The sequence below is a fragment of the Danio rerio genome, chromosome 10 (assembly GCF_049306965.1).
Source record: "Danio rerio strain Tuebingen ecotype United States chromosome 10, GRCz12tu, whole genome shotgun sequence".
NCBI classification, from domain to species: Eukaryota; Metazoa; Chordata; class Actinopteri; order Cypriniformes; family Danionidae; genus Danio; species Danio rerio.
The window spans coordinates 33,507,846-33,527,180 of NC_133185.1; the positions used below are offsets into that span (position 1 = coordinate 33,507,846).

Below are 19,335 nucleotides of genomic sequence, written 5' to 3' on the forward strand. Positions count from 1 at the left end.
ATGACTGAATGTACAATTTGCATAACTGGAACAACCTACAAAGCGCTTTGCACGATTTCATTGCCTCTTCATTTACGGAAATATTAAGTATGCACTTAAAATCTCCACTGTAATTGGCGACTGGAGAACTCCGTCACCTCTGACAGCACTCTCGCCCTCTGATTGGCCACTAGAGAACGCCCACTCGACTCCGCCCTGTTGGCTTCGCTGCTTTCTTGTTCCAGTACTGATTTTTAACCGAGCAGTGTCACGACCATATCATACAGCGAGAAAAGCGGGATTGTACTGCGTTTAAGCGGTTTCTGCGAGAGGATACGAAACAGCCGCTTCTCGTTTGTGAACATCTGGGCAGAGATGTAACAGTTTCCCGGCATTGGCGTTGTGTTTTTGTTGCTTTTGTTGCAATTTGTTGAGGGGACCTCCCTAAAGCTTCAACTCAGGAACTCTGACATTCCCTGTCTTGGCAGCTACACTGTTTTCCTTTTGCCGCAGTAAGTCTGGAGTTTATAGATGATACATAAGAGCAATTTTCCGCATTTTACAGTGATTGTAATATTTTTTCTCTGTCTGATGAGTTGTCATAGCCTTCTAAGACCAGCTGCTTCTTATTACAACGCGTTTTGCATTCTGTTTAGTGCTTTAATATTAGTTTATTAAATTAATTATTCTCAATTGCAGGGCACAAAAGCTCTACTTTAGAGGCAGCTCAAAGTACTATGTTGAACTGCATGCTTTTTTTCTGAAAAAGTTAACCAAAACAAAGTTTTTTAATATTGTTGAGTTATTTACTAATTCAAAATGGGTTTTAGAGATTTTTTTTCAGCACAGCAATCATGAATTTTATGAGATGAGGATATTAATACGTTAATATCAGACGTTTTAAATATTAAAAGTACCACATTGTAAGTTTAAAATGGCCTCAAACATATGCATCATAACCATACAGTTGCAAAGTGCAATAATTTCTCTTGGTGCTAATCGCTGTCTTGATACTAATCGTTGAACTGCTATAAAAAGGTTTTTAGTTCCGCTAGTTTACAGTTCATTTGTACTGTCACACATCTGCACACATGTGTTTGTTGCCATCAGAAACATTTCTGTGTGTTACAGTGTGCAGAAAATGGCAACTGCTCTCAGTGGACGCCCACCTAACAATCGGAAAGGCCGTATTTTAGGCATTATTGACGCCATCCAGGACGCTGTCGGACCCCCAAAGCAAGCGGCCGCGGACCGCCGGACCGTAGAGAAGACATGGAAACTCATGGACAAAGTGGTAAGTGTGTGTTTACAATCTTCCTGGCGATGACGCAACAGCGCTTCCTCTGCTCTCCCGCTCTGAGAGACTTTTCCACGAAGTCTCTTGTTTGGAAGCGTTTGTTTGATACATTCTAGCAAACTGTTTACTGAGTGGCGACAAGACCGAGGAGTTTGTTGTTAGCTAAAATCAACCATCTAAAAGGCATCTATCTATCTATCTATCTATCTATCTATCTATCTATCTATCTATCTATCTATCTATCTATCTATCTATCTATCTATCTGTCTATCTGTCTGTCTGTCTGTCTGTCTGTCTGTCTGTCTGTCTGTCCGTCCGTCCGTCTTTCTGTCCGTCTTTCTGTCCGTCTGTCTGTTCATCTGTCTACTTTTCTGTCTATCTATCTGTCTGTTTTTCTGTCTGTTTTTCTGTCTGTCTGTCTGTCTGTCTGTCTGTCTGTCTATATCCATCTATCCATCCATCCGTCCATCCATCCATCTAACTAATATTTATTTATTTATCTATTAACCTAAGGACCTTTCAGTCTGTCAGTCTGTCATTTATTGATTATATAGACAATTGTCACAGAAGTATGTTTGCTGCAAATGTCAATCATAAAATAATTAAATAAATGCATTTATGGATAAGTTCCATATATGGAAAAGTCACTCAATGTGAGAGTACAGAGGAAGCACTTGCGTCCCGCATGCATACTTTTATTTATGCAATTTTTAAAATGTAACAAAACTAACATTACCCCATTCATCATCCATCATCTACTCCACAAATATCAAATGAAAGATGTTAGAAAAATCACCTAACTTTTTAAAATGTTTTTCATTTAATTCATATTTATTTAATTAATATTTTTTCTGGAAAAATTGCTGGTTGTTTTTTTTCAGAAGTTCTCTCCTTTATTTTAGGTGAGGTTATGTCAGAACCCCAGACTACAGCTGAAGAACAGTCCTCCATACATCCTGGATATTTTACCCGACACATACCAGCACCTTCGACTGATTTTGTGCAAATACGAGGAGAACCAGAGACTCACCCAGCTGAGCGAGAATGACTATTTCAAAGTGTACATCGACAGCCTGATGAAGAAATCCAAAAGAGCAATTCGCCTCTTTAAGGAAGCCAAAGAGAGAATGTACGAAGAGCAGTCACAAGACAGGTAGGATGCTTTTTATTTCACTCTTCTGGTCAGCGCTTGTAAAAAAAAAGTCTGTTTTTGTTCATTGCAAATTGAAAGCAATAGAGCAGAGATATAATTGTGCTCAACATGGATCATGCATGAGGTGTCTGTTTCAGCATCAGCAGATGTTCTTAAAGGTCATCTTCAAGCGCAATCATGGTTGTCAGTCTCATAACTCGTACGCCTTTTCTGTTTGACACTGATCTGTTGCCCTTTGAACGTTTTGCTGGACAGATGCAGACATTGGAGAGGTCAGGTCACATGAATGGTCTGTTTGTTGATTTTCCTCTGGTGCTTCATGTCAGCTCCAGTCAAATCGTATGGACAAAATAAAATTCATATTATACTCTATTGTTTATTATGGTGTCACAAAATAGATACTTTTTCATAATTTATATGAGTGCATTTTTAGGGAGGCAGACAAACATGAATAACAGCATTGTGAGAAAGTTGCAATCTTGAAAATACAATGTTTATATTTTGCATTATATTTAGCATTAGTGTTTATTTTGTACGTTGGAAATGTAATCATTCATTTTTGAAAAGTTTTTTATATGTTATTATTATTTATTTAATATTTCTTCACTTTTAATAAAATAATTGATAAAAAACAAGTTCTAAAAAGGTGAGAAATATGACCATATATGAATAAACACATTTCTGACTAGGGCTGCATGATATTGGAAAAATCTGACATTGCGATATTCTGTTTCCCTGCGATATGACTATAGTTTCACCAGATGAATTGAACAGCTCTATTTGGAAAGATTTCAATAACTTAGATAAATTGGAATGATCAAGTCTTTTTCTATGCAGTGCATTTGCAAAAATCATAATAAATTACAAGCATGTATAACTACATCAGAGCAAAGATAAAAGCAAAATAAACAGTGCTTTATGGTTTTCCGGAGAGTCTAACATCATCCACGCACTCAGAAATAAAGGTACAAAATCTGTCACTGGGGCAGTACCCTTTTAAAAGGTACACCTTTGTATCATAGAGGTGGACATTAGTACCTTTAGGGTACACTTTTGTACCTTTAAGTTACAATGAGGTACACATTTGTACTTTTGGGTATTAAAATGTACTTGTTAGGAAGAAAAATGTAAAGGTACCGCCCCAGTGATAGATTTTGTACCTTATTTTCTGAGTGTGCAGGTACAAAAATGTAACAATCAAACATAAAATAGCATGGCCGTCATTGTATGAATTATTTAAAAATATTATAATAGTGATTTTCGGTGCAATAGCACACACTCTCAGAAATAAAGATATGTGAGCTGTCACTAAGCCAGTACCTTTTCAAAAGGTACGCATTTGTACTTGAAGGGTCCATATTGGTACCTCAAAGTATAATTTATAGTACCAAAAAAATTTAAGACAAACATATTTGTACTTTTTAGGTACTAATATGTACCCTTGAGGTATTAATATGGACCTTGTAGGTACAAATATGTACCTTTTGAAAAGGTACCAACCCAGTGACAGCTTGCGTATGTAACGGAAGCCAACTAGTAGGTGCTGTGCAGGTAAACCTCACTCCTCTGATCTCTAAAGGTGCTCTAGCGACAGATGCTAGAGACGATGGTCTTTAGCCTCCTTGTTAGAGCAACCGACTCGCATGAGAAAGGTCGCCGGTTCGATACCAGTTCGGAGCGGGTTGGGTGGCGTAGGACCGGCGGGCTTACATTGGTGCCGTGACCCGGATAGGAGTGAGGTTTAGGAGGGTGAGTGTAACGGAGGCCAGCTAGTAGGTGCTGTGCAGGTAAACCTCACTCCTCTGATCTCTAAAGTTGCTCTAGCGACAGATGCTAGAGGCCATGGTCTTTAGCCTCCTTGTTAGAGCAACCGACTCTCATGCGGAAGGTTGCCGGTTCGATACCAGCTCAGAGCGGGTTGGGTGGCGTAGGACCGGCGGGGTTATATGTACCTTGATTTCTGAGAGTGCTGTGGTTAGTGCCTCCCATCTCTCTTTCCCACTTCACTTTCTCTCAACCTACTGACCTGTCAAAAATAAAAGGCAAACATGCCAAAAGGATAAACATAAGATCAATATAATAATATTAATATTTAACTATTTATGTCTTTTATCTTATAATGTTTAATAAATAATCCAATCCTGTGGTGTGACAATTGCGGATACACACATTTTGGTATCAATGTGTAAAATTAAAATTATATATTGTGCAGCCCTGTTTCTGATTATATACTTTAAAATGTAAAAAATGAGTCAATATAATAACATTTGAAGTGGTTCAAAACCTTTTATCAAAGTTGTCCTAAAACTATTCAACAACGCCAATTCTTATCTTATAGACAATTTTAAGAAACTTTTTGGATCCACTTTAAATTACTCTCTCTATATATAAATTATTAATTTATTGAAGTCACTGAACTGGTGTTGTGCTGTGGTATATATATCATTATCAGGATACTGGAGGACTTCTATTGCGATAAGAGACTGGCTGTAACTCTGATCAAGAGCAGAAGCCTTAATGAAAGAGGCTGGCTGATCAAACCTCTTGGTGGGCCGTAGAGACTCTGTTTAGGGTGAGAACAAAGTGAGATTACTAACAGAGCAAGTGTGTCTCGAGCATAAGCTGACACATGCAGAATACTCTCCCCGGGGGCCATTAGAGCTCAGACATGAAACACGGGCCTTGACTAAAGAGGAAAATCTTAGCATTCTGTTTTACTGACAGCCAAGCGTAACATTCCCAAGCATCTGGTTTAGAGCGTAGCCTCACATCAATTAAACTGCATTTAAGCCACTGACTATTTGGGTAAATACTGCACACAGTTTGATACCGCCAGAAAATAATAGCGTTTCAGCTGCTGGTTTATATCCCAGCGCTGTTGATTGGCAACTCTGGCTTGGGATTTTGGCAGAAGAGTTTAATTTTAGTAATGCTTTCGATCCCTTTCTAACCAGATCCTGCAGGGCTGAGATGATTGAGTTGAAAGTTTATTTTTTTGGGAAGGGAAGAGGTAAAGCTGCATTTGGTTTAGCCCACGGACGCCAACTGACAGGCCGTCTTGACACGTTGCTGTATCTAGAAGTGGTGACACTGGCGTTGGACAGGAGCAGGGATATCGGCTGACAGGCCGTCCATGTCTGCTGTGTCATTCTGACTTAAATCTCAGGGGAGAAGAGAGCCTCTGCTTTGCCTTCCAGCCTTTGGGTCCCTGTCCCACACAAAGGGGGCGACAGGGGTCAGGTTGTAACGTGTTCTTTTGGAGATTGCGGACAGAGGAAGGGAGGAAGAACAAAAGGAGATGAAATTGAGATGAATGCAAGGCTTATGCTGGTTGATGGAGCTGACATTAGTGTGGTCTGTTGTGGTAAATTATGCTTGATAATCATGCATACTTGTTTTTGTGGCTTGAAAAGTGATGCTCTTTTTTTTTTTTTGCTCATTTAAATAGGTTGGCAGGGTAACATGATCTAGCTTCATCTCATAGAGGAGGTTTTGGTGCTAGGATTGGTGAAAGGCATCAGAAAACATTGATCAGTACGATCAAAATATTGTTTTGAATAATATATAAGTTTCTCATGTGCATGAGGCAAAGACGAGATTTCAGATGGTGGGATTCATATTAAATAAATGTACAAAAGTGATTTTATGTACATAAAACGCATACTGAATGCAAGTACAGTCTATCAAATATGGGTAAACTATGTTTTATTGTTATTCATGCAGATGTTTAGGTAAAAAAGAAACAATATACCATTGATACTATATACCAAAAGAATAATTGTGGAGGGGGAAGCTAATAATTCTGATTTCAACTGTAACTGTATTATGATAAATAGTAGTGCACAAATATGGGATGGGGGGGAGGGAGGGGGGGGGGTGGAGTGAACAGTTCTGAGGTTGAATGAGACATATATACAAGACATAATACAATGAATTTTGTATTGCATAAAGTCCAATTAAATTAAAGTGAATTTTAAGCCAGTTCATGTGTGGGATAACTTCATGTGTGCGTTGAGGAGTATTATATATTTATATATATATATATATATATATATATATATATATATATATATATATATATATATATATATATATATATATATATATACATATATATATATATATATATATAATATGAAATAGGAATATATATATATATATATATATATATATATATATATATATATATATATATATATATATATATATATATATATATATATATATATATATATATATATATATATATATATATATATAATAGGAAGCTATACAACATAACATTGTGCATATACATAAGATTAGTCCACACTGAAGCCAAATCTGGAGCTTAATAACAAAATAACTTAGGATAATGGTCTAAAAACCAGTACAACCAAATTTGTTATAGAAAAATATTAAATAAAAATTTGAAAAAGAGGAAAAAAATTTAGTTGAAATTTTGTAATTTTTAGCAATATTTTCCTTGAATTTAAGTGTATTCTCTTTCAATTTCTAAATATGTTTGATGACTAAAATATTATTTTATTAAATATATCTGTTTAATAAATGCACTAAAATACATTGCCTATATTCACTGAGAAATGCTTAAAAAATTTCATTTTCAAAATGGGGTGTGCTCAACTACGCTGAGCTCTGTATATACAGATACATTACATATATAAAATAGACAAATAAAATGTATATAGATAATTTTAAATTATAAAAACTTTTGGTTTTTATATTATATAATTTTGGTGCAATGCTATATTTATTTATTTTTTAAATAAATATTTTGTATAATTTACTAAAACTACACATCTCATGAAGCATATAGTAATTATCTTAAGTCAGCTGAAGAAACATTCCTTGATATTGAGCCCACTGAATGAGATGTGCAAAAAGGATAGAGGAGGCAGTAAGACAGCAGGGAAACAGGAGAAAGAGGCCCGTGGAATAGCGAGTTCATTCACAGTGCAGTAGGGCTGCGGGGAGACATCAGTACAGAGAGCTGGTCCCAGGCCTGCAGCCAGGCATCTTCACTGAGGCCCCGCATGTGCTTTAGTAATTACACTGCAGCTCCTGAGACTAACAATGGGACTCTCTCTTTCTGTCTCTCTCTCCCCCAGCACCCTCCTGCCATAAATATCATCTCTGCCATGCAACTTTAGACAGTCTGTGGAAGAGTCCCCAAACAACTTTAAATGTGTAGTTTTAGCGTGTTGCAAATTTTACTCTATTTTAGATGTCTGCAGATATGCACAGAAAAAAAACAAAACTTTTTTATTTTTACATGCACTGAAAAAATGATTCATTGGATTTACTAAATTATTTAAGGTTAGTGGTTGCAAACACTTCATATGGGCTTAATTTAAACAAACCCTTTTAGTAAATGTAATATAAAAATAGAATATAAATAAAAATAAACATATGCTTTTTATCAATCATGTACTTTTTAGCAAGCATGTGGTGCTTTTTAAAGTGCTGGTTGTTGTATTTCCTCGTGCTGTGGCAACAATTCTGCGAAATGCAAATGACTTGTCTTTATTCGTTGTCTGTGACCTTAAAGCCAAAATGTTACTCTGTCAAAAGGGATTATTTATTTCACTTTACAAAAATGAGTAAACCCACTGCCTTAAAAGCAACAAGTTGACTTCACTTAAATAAGTGAGTAAACCAATTGTAACTTGGAATTGTTATGTTGATTTAATTCTATTTCTATTCATAATTATGCATTTAGTTTATTTACTTAAAGACTTTCAGGCAACAGATTTACTCATGTTTTAAGTACAGTGAACAAATCGGTTTAAAAGCAGTAAGTTTACTCACTTATTTTAAGTAATGTCAATGAATCATTTTTACAGTGTATCAACATACTGTTTATTTTTGATATGAATTTGTCTATTAATGCTTCTGAAGCGGCACACACCATCATCCCACTTGTCGGTGCTTTCCTGTTTGTTTGTTTTATCGTGGGCTTTGCGCATAATTCGATCACGCAATTCTGATTAGGTAGAACAAAAGTGTGCTCACTCAATTGGATAGTAAGATTGTCTCACAAACATAGTAGTCACGCGTTTGCTTTGGGTGCAGAAAATTATATAATACATACATATTTCATATCGCAGCCTCTTGCGATTAGCTAATTGCAACGTTTTAAATCGCGTATTGCGATTTGAATCGATTAATCGCACAGCTCTACGTATAGGTAATTTGTATGGCATATATGAAGAATGCTTTATTGCATCACTTGGAAAATAGCATACTAATAAAATGGACACATATTTAAATATACAAAATAGCCGCGCCAAATGCAAGATTACATTAATTGCAATAGATTTTTTTTTTTTATATTTGTAATAATTTATTAATATAGATATGTTTTGTGCAGGTGTATATATGACAGTCTGTTCTGTTAATGTGTCACATAAGTTATGTTGTCGTTTATCAAGTTTTTATTTACATTATAAAAGTAATTGTATAATTATACAAATATTTACTAAATAAAATGGATATACTATAGATAAATACAAAAGTACAATAAATCCAGTAATTGAATAGTGCAAATAAGAAATATGAGTTCTTAACTTAAACATTTATATTTATTCAATGATGAAAGTATGGCAGGCTGAGGACACAGATGCTTATCTTCGGAATGTGCTGCAGTTCTTTTGCCACTGTCAACCCTGTTTGACGATTATAAGAGGACTGCTGATGTTCTGACTTTCTGCTCTTACTGGAAAGATTTAAATGCATTACTATCTATTAGTATTGATGTTAAGAGGTGGACAGGATGGTGATCTGAAACAGAGATGAATGTGGCGGATGTATTGAATCTCGAGAAGGTTGGCTAGCTCAGCTGAGGTGGCAGTCTTAAGCCTTGCAGTGTTGCTTTAATCTCAGCAGTGTCTTCTTTGGTGACAGAGATGAATGGTATTGTGAAGAGAAGCATGGAGCCGTGCAGTAGATGCTGAACTTCGCTGTAGCCTCAGACTTCGCCTCATTGACGTGCGTTGACTTCTCAGTCGTCGTGCATCAAGAGAAGATTGGCAGATGTTTTAATGTTCCTGTGGCTTTGAGGTGTGAGCAGATGAGAGTGAGATTGCTGTCAGCAGAGATAGACACATGCTGGCTGAAGAAAATATATATGAGGTTTGGCCTTTAAGCAGGCCACAGACAACGGGGACCGTCCAAGGAGATGTTTTGCATTCACGCCGAATGTAAAATCACATTGTGCATTTATTGTATGCTGTTTCTTAACCCCGTTTGCAGAGCCTAAGATGAACTCTCGTCAAATGTACATGCTGAGTAAAAATAGTACAAATCGGCATAGGCGGGCATGTGACACTTCATTTAAATGTTTTCAGTGTCTTCAAGCATCTTGGTCCATGTTTAATGATTCACTTGAACTCCATTCCTTCAAGAACTGTAATTTTGAGTCATTTATAATGTTTATTTTACTTATAATGTTCATGTCCAACATCTTCAGAAGTTTTCAATTATGTAAATCTGTTGTCAACAACATAGAAGAACTTTGACTTAAACTAAATAAATGTTGTTTAACAGAGCAAGGATTTCTTTTTACGGTACGTTCTATAATATTCTATATATTTTCTTATTTTAATTTAGTTTGGCTGGAATCATTTTTATATTGGTTTTACATTTTAATTATTAAATAGTTAAAACAATATATTTTTTAAAATTAATTTAAAGGTCAATATTATTAACCCATTTAAGAGATTATTATTTTTGATTGGCTGCAGAACAAACCACTGTTTTTCCGAACACTGTTGTGTTAACCTACTAATTAACCTAGTTTAGCTTTAAAATTGCACTTGAAGCTTAACATAATATCAGAGTAACTTGTCAAATATAATTTTTTTTTCTCATAATGTCAAAGAAAAAAGAGATCATCATTATCTTTAAAAAATTTGTTGAAGAAATGTTAAAGAAATTGTGAAGTATTTTAAAAAGAATTAGGAATATTTACAGGAGGGTTATAATAGACCTTTTTACAAGACTGTTGTGACATGTTTAATGGTCATTAGCATCTTAAATCCTTGAAAGTTTTTTTTTTTTTTAAATGTATAAACATTTATATGCATTTATGTATGTACTGTGGTATATAATTTTTGCGGCTGGACGGAAAATTTGATGTTATTTTCTCCACTGGCAGCCATCATCACACTATTTTTGTTCTTTTTCTGGAAGTTTTAATAACACTATTGTGCCGTTTTTCTTTTATTATTTTAGCAAATATGACCGTAAATAAAAATTGTTGTACTCTTCCTTACAGTGCACTCTATGTTTATCCAACTATGACAAATTCTGCTGCTGAAAAACCCAGAAATGTGACAAGGGTCTATATGACCATATACTTGCATATATACTGCACGATATTGGAAAAATCTAACATTGTGACTTTTTTTTTAATATCTGCAATTATATATTGCAAATACAATTCACAATATGTATGGAATACAATTTACCTAGATGTGCTGAATAACTATTTGGAAAAAATGATGATTTTTGATGGATTGGGATGATCTATAGGGATCTATAGGTAAGTGCATACAATGTAAAAAACACCTGGTTGCCTTAAATTTTAAGCTAAATCAAATGAAACTCATGAGGCCATTTAACTTATATTATGTTAAACTGACTTAAAACAGCTTGCATAACTTATCAAATTAATTTAGAACATGATTGACTTAGTTTAATAAGGTACAATGACCTAAAAACACATGCTGTCAGGACTAATTGATCATATATTTTTTTACAGCGTATGCATAAAATAGAGGAAACAACCTACAAACATACTTACATTTAATAAAAAAAAGATACAAATTAATTAAACTGAGTTTAATTGTTAAACTGTATTCAGGTGTGCAATATTTAAAATAATCAAATGTAAAATAATGCTGCATGGTCTTTTTTTATAAACAATTAAACTGTTATTAATTTGTTAAAATTACAGAAGGTTCAGTTTCTTAGGCCTGAATGCTTTTAGTACCCTCACAGTCACAGGCCTCAAAAAAACTTTGTGTGTACCCACGATGTGACTATGTGAATGATCACATTGCGATATCGAAACTATATATTGTGCGTCCCTAATACATACATACTAGGCATGGGACAAAAATCAGTTTCAAGGTATACCGCGGTTTGGAAAAGGTTAGCCAGGTTTTTTGCTATACCGTTTCTAATATGTACTTTCAGTTTATTTATTTATTTTTTACATGTTTTTCACAACAATTTTGTTTAGTTTTTTAAGGCAACAGCATCTTCAGCAGAAAAGGAACTTCTACATCAAAAGCTACTGGTCCAAAATATTTTAAATGTTTCTTAAAATAAAATATATTGTGTTCAATGGGTCAAAAAGTAGTTTTTTTTTTTTTACCCAAACATTTAAAACAACTTTTTTATAGGCAGTAAGCACAATACTGTAAAACTATAAAAGCGTGATTTTTTGTTTATCCAAGGTTATCATACCGAATCTTATACCAGCCCATACCTAATACACACATATACAGTATGCACATACAAACACAGATATATGTTGGCAGGTTTTGTGTATATTCCTCTACCTCTTCTAGCACGTTCACCTCCAAAAATGACATTTTTAAGCTCATCGAGGGCTCTTCATTCCTCTTTGAGAAAGGTAATACACTGCACTGGCTCACAACTGGGTGCCGTATGTTTAAAATCTCCTTTATAAATTCACTCGGCTTAAAGCTGATTAACTGCTACAGAACATTCGAGTTTTTCTTTTCTGCAAATGTGCAAAAAAGTAAATTTTCTCCAGTTTGCACTATAACATCTCTTGCACCTGTCAATTCATGTAGGTGTTCACAGCATGATGCCAATGTTTAATTTGCTTAAAGCACAGGATGTTTACAGCCCTCACCCCAAAACCCTTTTTTTTAATTCATGTCCGACCACAAGCTACTATTACGGTCTCCACGCAGATGTTTCAAAGCACTCACTATAGATAAACACAATGCTCCGGTTGTTCTTTTGGAGCCCGTTTCCATCTGCTGTGAGTAAACATGAAAGGATCAACATTGTAAAGTTCAGGAGGCTGCAGGAACTTCATTTGGACTGAATGCTATGCTGAAACAAACTAAACGTAATTGCAGATTTGATGGAAAAGGTCAGTGGTGTAGCGCTATCTCAAGATGTCGTCTGAGACGCTGATGAAAAGCTGAAGTGAAAGTGCAGACCTTGATGGAAACGGAGTTGTGGATTTGAAACTGCTTGGTAGGAGAACTGAGAGACTGGCCTGCTTTATTTCCTTTGACCTTGAGTAAGCACATCGCAGAGAGCATCTCTTAAAAGGTTAACTCGAATGTTTTTACTGTGCAAGCAGAACTTAATGTTTACTGCTTTCTTAGAAAAGGAGGAACTAATTATTTGATAGCTTGATTATTTTTAGAATATTTGTGGGGTGTGTGATTTAGGGAACATATCTCATTTCAATTTGATTTGCGATTTAATTTTGTTGTCAAGCTTTAGCTCAATAATCTGTATTGTAGCTTCTTACTGCTAAAATGCAGTTAGCGTTGGTTAATGAAAGAAATTTACAAGATATTAACTTATATTAGCAAACATCTCTGAAATTGTACTTTGCTGTTGCCTACTACTAGATTGAGTCTCACTGGCTAGTTGACTTCTTAGCTATACGCTCCTCGTATAGCCGCCTGTGGTGCTTTTCTAGGTGCTGGTTGTTGCATTTCCTCAAACCAGCGACTTTCTTGCTCTGAGGCGACAGCACTACCTACTGCGCCATCACACTAAACCCCTTTCGAGACTAGTGCGGTAAAGTTTATGTATTTGGCAATGTCTGACTTGACTGCCTTTCCCTTTTTTTTTTGCACTTACTATTTGTTTGACATTCTTGCCAGATTTTAATTACATCTGAGTAGCCTCAGATTGGGTCGGCCCATCTCGAAACCAGCCGGTTGTTGCCAATTGGGCCAATGCTTAACATTTACTATTATTCTTACTATTATCACCATCATTATCATAATATTCACATCTCGCACAAGAGAAAAAGATGCCTACATTTAAAAAACAATTCATATGAAAAAAAAAATAAATAAAATAGGTGACCGGCCCACATTTAAAAATGGTCCGGCCCTTCTGGCATTTGCCAGAATTGCCAGATGGCCAGTCCGCCCCTGTAGTCTATTAATGCTTCTGAAGCGGCAGATGTTATCCTTCCTCTCGTTCATGCTTTCCTGTTTGTTTGTTTGTTTTTTATTGTGGGTGTTCCGCATAGTTCGGTTGTGCAAATCTTATTGGGCAGAATGAAAGTGTGCTCACTCAGTTGGTTAGCAAGACAGCAGTCACGCATTTGCTCTGGGTGGGGGAAGTTAAATAATATATATTTTATATCACAGCCTCTTGAGATTTAGATAATCGCAACATTTCAAATCGCAATTGCGATTTCATTTTGATTTATTGCACAGCCCTAGAATCTGGTCCAAAATAGGGCTGGGTGATTTTGCCTAAAATCTACATCTCGATTAATTGACCATTTTAATTCGATTGCGATTAATAGACGATTATTTCAGTAATTTAAAAATTTTTTTTTGCCCTCATAGTTCACTGATAGATTTTATACAGTAAATATGCTCGCATATTACAAGTGAGGGATTTCTGAATGTAGGGTGCATTAACACACACTATCTACTATCTATGATTATTTATTCAACATCAATGTTGAACCACTAAAATTAAAACACACATTGCCTAAAACATTCACCTTTTTACTTATAAAAAATTAAAATTAATAACTTGCACTTTTGGAAACAAAATTAATTTTATTAACTAAATAAAATAAGCTTAAATAATTTTTTAAACAGTGCATCTTGCATCTTCTGTAAACAAATATTTTAATGTAAATAATAATTTTATTGTAATAGAAAATGTGCCGTCTCTAGGCATCTCTGGCGCAACTTCCAATCGTCTGCAATGTAGCGGAAACGTGCAAACCGTGCGAAGGCTGTGCCAGACTACTTGTGCATTCGACAGAAGTATAAATCAGCAACACATGACTCCACATATGATAAGGAAAATGATAAAAAAAATTGTCCTGGACAAATTAGATTGATTATAGTTGATTTCGATTACTTTTTTTTTTTTTTAATAATTATATTTTATTGGATTTTTCAAGAACAACCACAAAGAAACACATATATATATACATACAAACACACACAACACTTGGCACTGTCTCGGACAAATCCCATACAATGATTCAATGAACAAATAACAATGACAACATAGTTTAGCAAGTAACAACAGAAAATAGAAAAAAGAAGTAAAATTAAATATGTAAAATAAGTCAATTAAGTCTCTGAAGAATCCTCAGAGGTTAAGGGGCTGGTTTGCTCATCCAGATACATAAGAAATAAACCCCAAACACTGAAAGTTTTTTCAATAGAATGAGTCGTCAGAAATCTCAGTCTTTCAATCTGTATTACCGAAGTCATGCCTGCAATCCATATTTGAAATGTAGGAGATTTCGATTACTTTTTAATTAATCGCCCAACCCTAGTGCAAAACTTTTGAGTATGCTGCAGATTATTTATTTAATCTAAATGAATAATTGCATTGTCTTTCAGACTTTTGCTCTGAGTTTTTTTTGTTTTGTTTTGTTTCGCTCAATAATGGAAGTTATTGATGGCATTTAATGCATTTGAATAAGAAAATGATATTTTAATAAAATAATGCAAATATGTTTATACCATATTAAATGAAATTAAGGTTATTTAAGTCATACTTGCCTCATAAATCATATAAAGCTGTAGTGTGTGCTTGTTTTTATTAACAATTTAATTAAAAACAATATATTATTTTAGTACTCATATATTGTCTTATTCTGAATCAGTTTTTACATTTTTAAACATTTTAAATCTCTCTAGTCAAAAAATAAATAAATTCAGCAAGAAGTATTCAGTTTTATTTATAACCCTCTAGAGCCCCAGAAGGTGCACACTTTATCTTTTCTGTAAACAAAAACCTATCGTGGACTGCAGTGATGTCCAACAACACAAAAGCCAGACGTGATGTACTGCAGCAGGGCATGTCAGCCCTTGACTGCAGTTAATTGGACTTATTTACAGAGTAAGTGAATGCCCTCCCATGGAGAATGAAAGGAAAATATATCCTGCCCTCATCTTAGATCCTGCAGACCAAAATGGGCCCCTCGTCCCTTTCTCCAACCCCCAATCTCAGCCTTCTCCAGCTGCATCCATCACACAGGCAACAATGAAGTTCAAACAGCCAAATAACAGTGGAATAGAGCCAGATGTTTGACTCAATTAAGGGTCTCTGGTCACCCTTTCATGTTTTCCCGCTCTTTTTCTTCAATTGCATCGTTTAATGTATTTGTCTTGGATCATAGTGGCAAGTCAGTCCTCTGTTATTGTGGTCATGTTTGTGTTTATTTCTCTTAAGCCGCCTTGTCAGATGTAGGCCGAGTGCTGTGATTAATGAGCGGAGGTCTGCGTTTGGCTAAAAGCGCAATTAGCCGCCCTCAGTTTGCCACCAATCAGATGGTGCAGCTCGTATTCAGACTCCCCCAACGCACCACGCTTCGGTTTCCCCGCCGTCTGCTCTGCTGTGCAATGATGGGGTTCATCTGGTGCCAGGCTAATGGTAGTAAAAAAGCTTCATTAATGAGAAAGTCACGGACCGATTGCGATCCTCAGATCATCTGGGTGATACCTCTATATTGCTTTGAGTTGGCCTTAATTAGAAGAGACTGCCAAATCCTGGCTAAATTTAGTGCCCTATACTGTCCGCAATTCAAGTGCATGCGAATTCTCAAAAACTGAAAGATTTAAAGGGATAGTTCACCTAAATTTAAAAACCTCAGGCCATTCAAGATGTAAGTAATAGCGTTGAAGAGGTCAGTGGCTAACAACACTTTGAGAGTCAATAAAACATATATAGGCAAAACAAAATCAATACCCATGGCTCCTGTGATATATTGAGGTCATATGAAGAGAATGAAACTGATCATTACTTGCACTAAAGCCTCTGCACGTGGTCCTAAGCATGTTAACACCAGTCTGGAGCACACGCTTCTTGTTACGTAATGATGTATGCATGGGTGCAAATGTATTAAACGTGGGTTGTAGGGATGGCGGAAAACATCAATACAGCATAGTATCGCAGCATGTACTGTGGCAAAACTATATTGATACACTGACACCCATATCAATACATCACCAATAGATTAGTACACTATTTGGATGAATGAATACATTTCTTTACACTACACAAGACTACATGAAAGTTTTTTTTTTTCTGTTGAGATGTATCACATTCAGCTTGCAGTAAGTTTGTAAATTAAAGAAGCTGGCAACATGGAAAAGTGCATACAACATTTCTGACAGGTTTTCTTTAAAGTGTTGGTTGGTTTGTCTGCTTGACCACTTTAATTTACACTGAGAAATGTTTTTGTTTTGTTAAAAGAGATGCAGCCAATAATGTACTTTGTGGAGATGAAGTTGGAAAAGGTTAATACATTTAAAAAAAAATGCAGAATATTGGCATAGTATCGTGAATATCGGTGTTGTATCATATCATAATATTGTATTAAGACACATGTATCATGATAATATTGTATCATGCGGAGTCTGGTGATTTCCAGTCCTAAGGACCAACACATGCATCTTCCCCATTGGTAAATAAAGAGTTTATGTTAACGCACATGACTTCATGCAATACAATGTTTGAGTTTAAGACTGTAAAATGAGTACTATAAAACTGAAAACTTGATTTTTAGGCTTTATCTAGACCCTATAGTACAATAAGTGTGCTGTGGGAAAGGGTACAAAACATGAAAACCATGAGACCATAAATTCATGTCACAATACTCTATTAGCTGAAGTATCATGATGCCAGGTGGTTTTTTTATTTAGGGATGTCATGATGTGATGTCCTCTAGTCCTCTAATCATACCGAAACCCGATCCGATACTTCTATAATACATGAAAAAGAATAGAGAAGAGCAAAGAAACAGATCCAGGATGTTCCTTATTTTTTATTTAATTCGCCTTTTTTTTTAACAAACAGAGCACTTCTGTAAGGTAGCTTGCACAATTAAGCAATACATGACATCTATTCTTTACTTTTGAACTTTAGTGCAACAGTAAATATAAAAAATCTAATAGAAAAACAAACAGCACCTCAACTTAAAATACCTGGCAGGCAATCCCAAGTTTACATATCTCACATTTGCTATGGCAATGTTCTCGTCATCAACTTTATAATACCTCTAGACCGTAGACAAAGTCATGCATTCCGTGTTCTACTTTGCCAGCATTTAACCAATAGCGTCTCTGCAACAGTGATGTCATGCCGCATACGTTGCTGCTTCTTTGTGTCAAGAAAGAAGTCTAACTCTGTGCCACCGCATAACTATAGATGTTTTAAAAAATAATGAGAATATATATATTCGAGTCCTGATCGGGAGGTAAGGTCTTATTCCGATTGAGTCTGAAACCACGTGATCGGGCCCAATTTCTGATCACGTGATTGGATCTGGACATCCTTAATATTTATACTGTATTAATTCATAGTTCAAATCTTAAAAATGAAGCAAATTGTGAGAAATAATACATTTTATATGTTGTAATGCGTACATTTAATTAATAATTCACTTATTATTGAAAAAGTATTTTTCGTACAGATATTCTTTGTTTTATTTGTATATACTGCAACTTCTTTGTTGTTATAATGATAATAATATAAATAAAATGATTGATTGATTGATTGATTGATTGATTGACTCATTCCACATGCAACTACTGTAGCGCCATTAATGACGATACTACTGTTTAAAACTACAGTTGCATCACCAGTATTTTGGAGCCATAGTATTGTGGTAGTACCGGTAAATCGTGCAACCCTAGGATATACAAGCTGTAGAGCACATGTGTCAAACTCAGTTCCTGAAGGACCACAGCTCTGCACAGGTTAGCTTTAACCCTAATTAAACACCTGATCAAACCAATTTGCGTCCTTCCGGCTTGTTTTTAACCTCCAGGTATGTGTATTGAAGCAGGGATGGAAATAAATGCAGGGCTGTGGCCCTCCAGAAACTGAGTTTGACACCGCTGCACTAGATGAAGGTTAAACGCACACACCGCATACAGTTTTTTAATATCATACACTCTTTGCAACCCAATCTTTGTGCTTCAATAGTAAAGGAATTAGTTTTTCTTGTTTTCTTGGATTCTGATGTACTCTGCCTTTTCAGTCATCTGAAGGAAAAGTCAAGGAGGAAGTGCCCCACAACATCCTGTTCTTGTGTTTCCCTTCCACAATTATCCTTTTGCTATGAATACACATTTAGGTTGGAATTTGTACAGTTGGTAAGGCTTTTATCCATGCGAGCAATGCATTTCATGATGACTGTGTGATATGGGCAAAAGAAACCTATCACGATTTTCCTGAACAATTTTGCAATTTCGATTTTGACACACACAGACATTTTACAGTGTCAATCTGAAACATTTTTCCAAAGGAAAATACAGTAATTATATCTTTATCAAAGACCTGTAACATGTCTCTAAAACAGACTGAAGGCAAAAAAGAAAATCACCTAGTAAAGGTAAACAGACCTATGGCAAAGGTAAACAAAAGTAAACAGATCTATGGCAAAACAAATAAGTAGACTACTGTGTGCGCGTGTGTGTGTGTGCGCCATCAAAGAAAAAATTTACCCCCTACTTGAGGGCTCGGATTTTCTGTTCATCCACATAGAAGTATTTGCGTGTACTTTTCTGCGTGTCCACCAATTTTTTTGCCATGCATGGATCATAGAACTCTTTATGATGCTGCATAGCATGTTAAAATAGGTTTTGAGAGCGACATGCAAGTGTATTCCAGGTGCACTCAGTTGAAAACA

At 35.5% G+C, this 19,335-nt stretch overlaps 1 protein-coding gene across 2 annotated transcripts in view; it reads left to right on the top strand.

Moving 5' to 3' along the window:
- Window positions 1–228: 228 nt before the first annotated feature.
- Window positions 229–19,335, top strand: part of cblb (Cbl proto-oncogene B, E3 ubiquitin protein ligase) — a 146,879-nt gene continuing 127,772 nt past the window's right edge. For both annotated transcript variants that reach the window (XR_012386398.1, XM_073914915.1), the window contains exons 1-3: window positions 229–491; window positions 1,111–1,273; window positions 2,179–2,429. Coding sequence is in view for 1 of the 2 variants with exons in the window: in XM_073914915.1 (XP_073771016.1) it covers window positions 1,121–1,273; window positions 2,179–2,429 (404 nt within the window). In the remaining variant the exon portion in view is untranslated. The remainder of the gene's footprint in view (window positions 492–1,110; window positions 1,274–2,178; window positions 2,430–19,335) is intronic.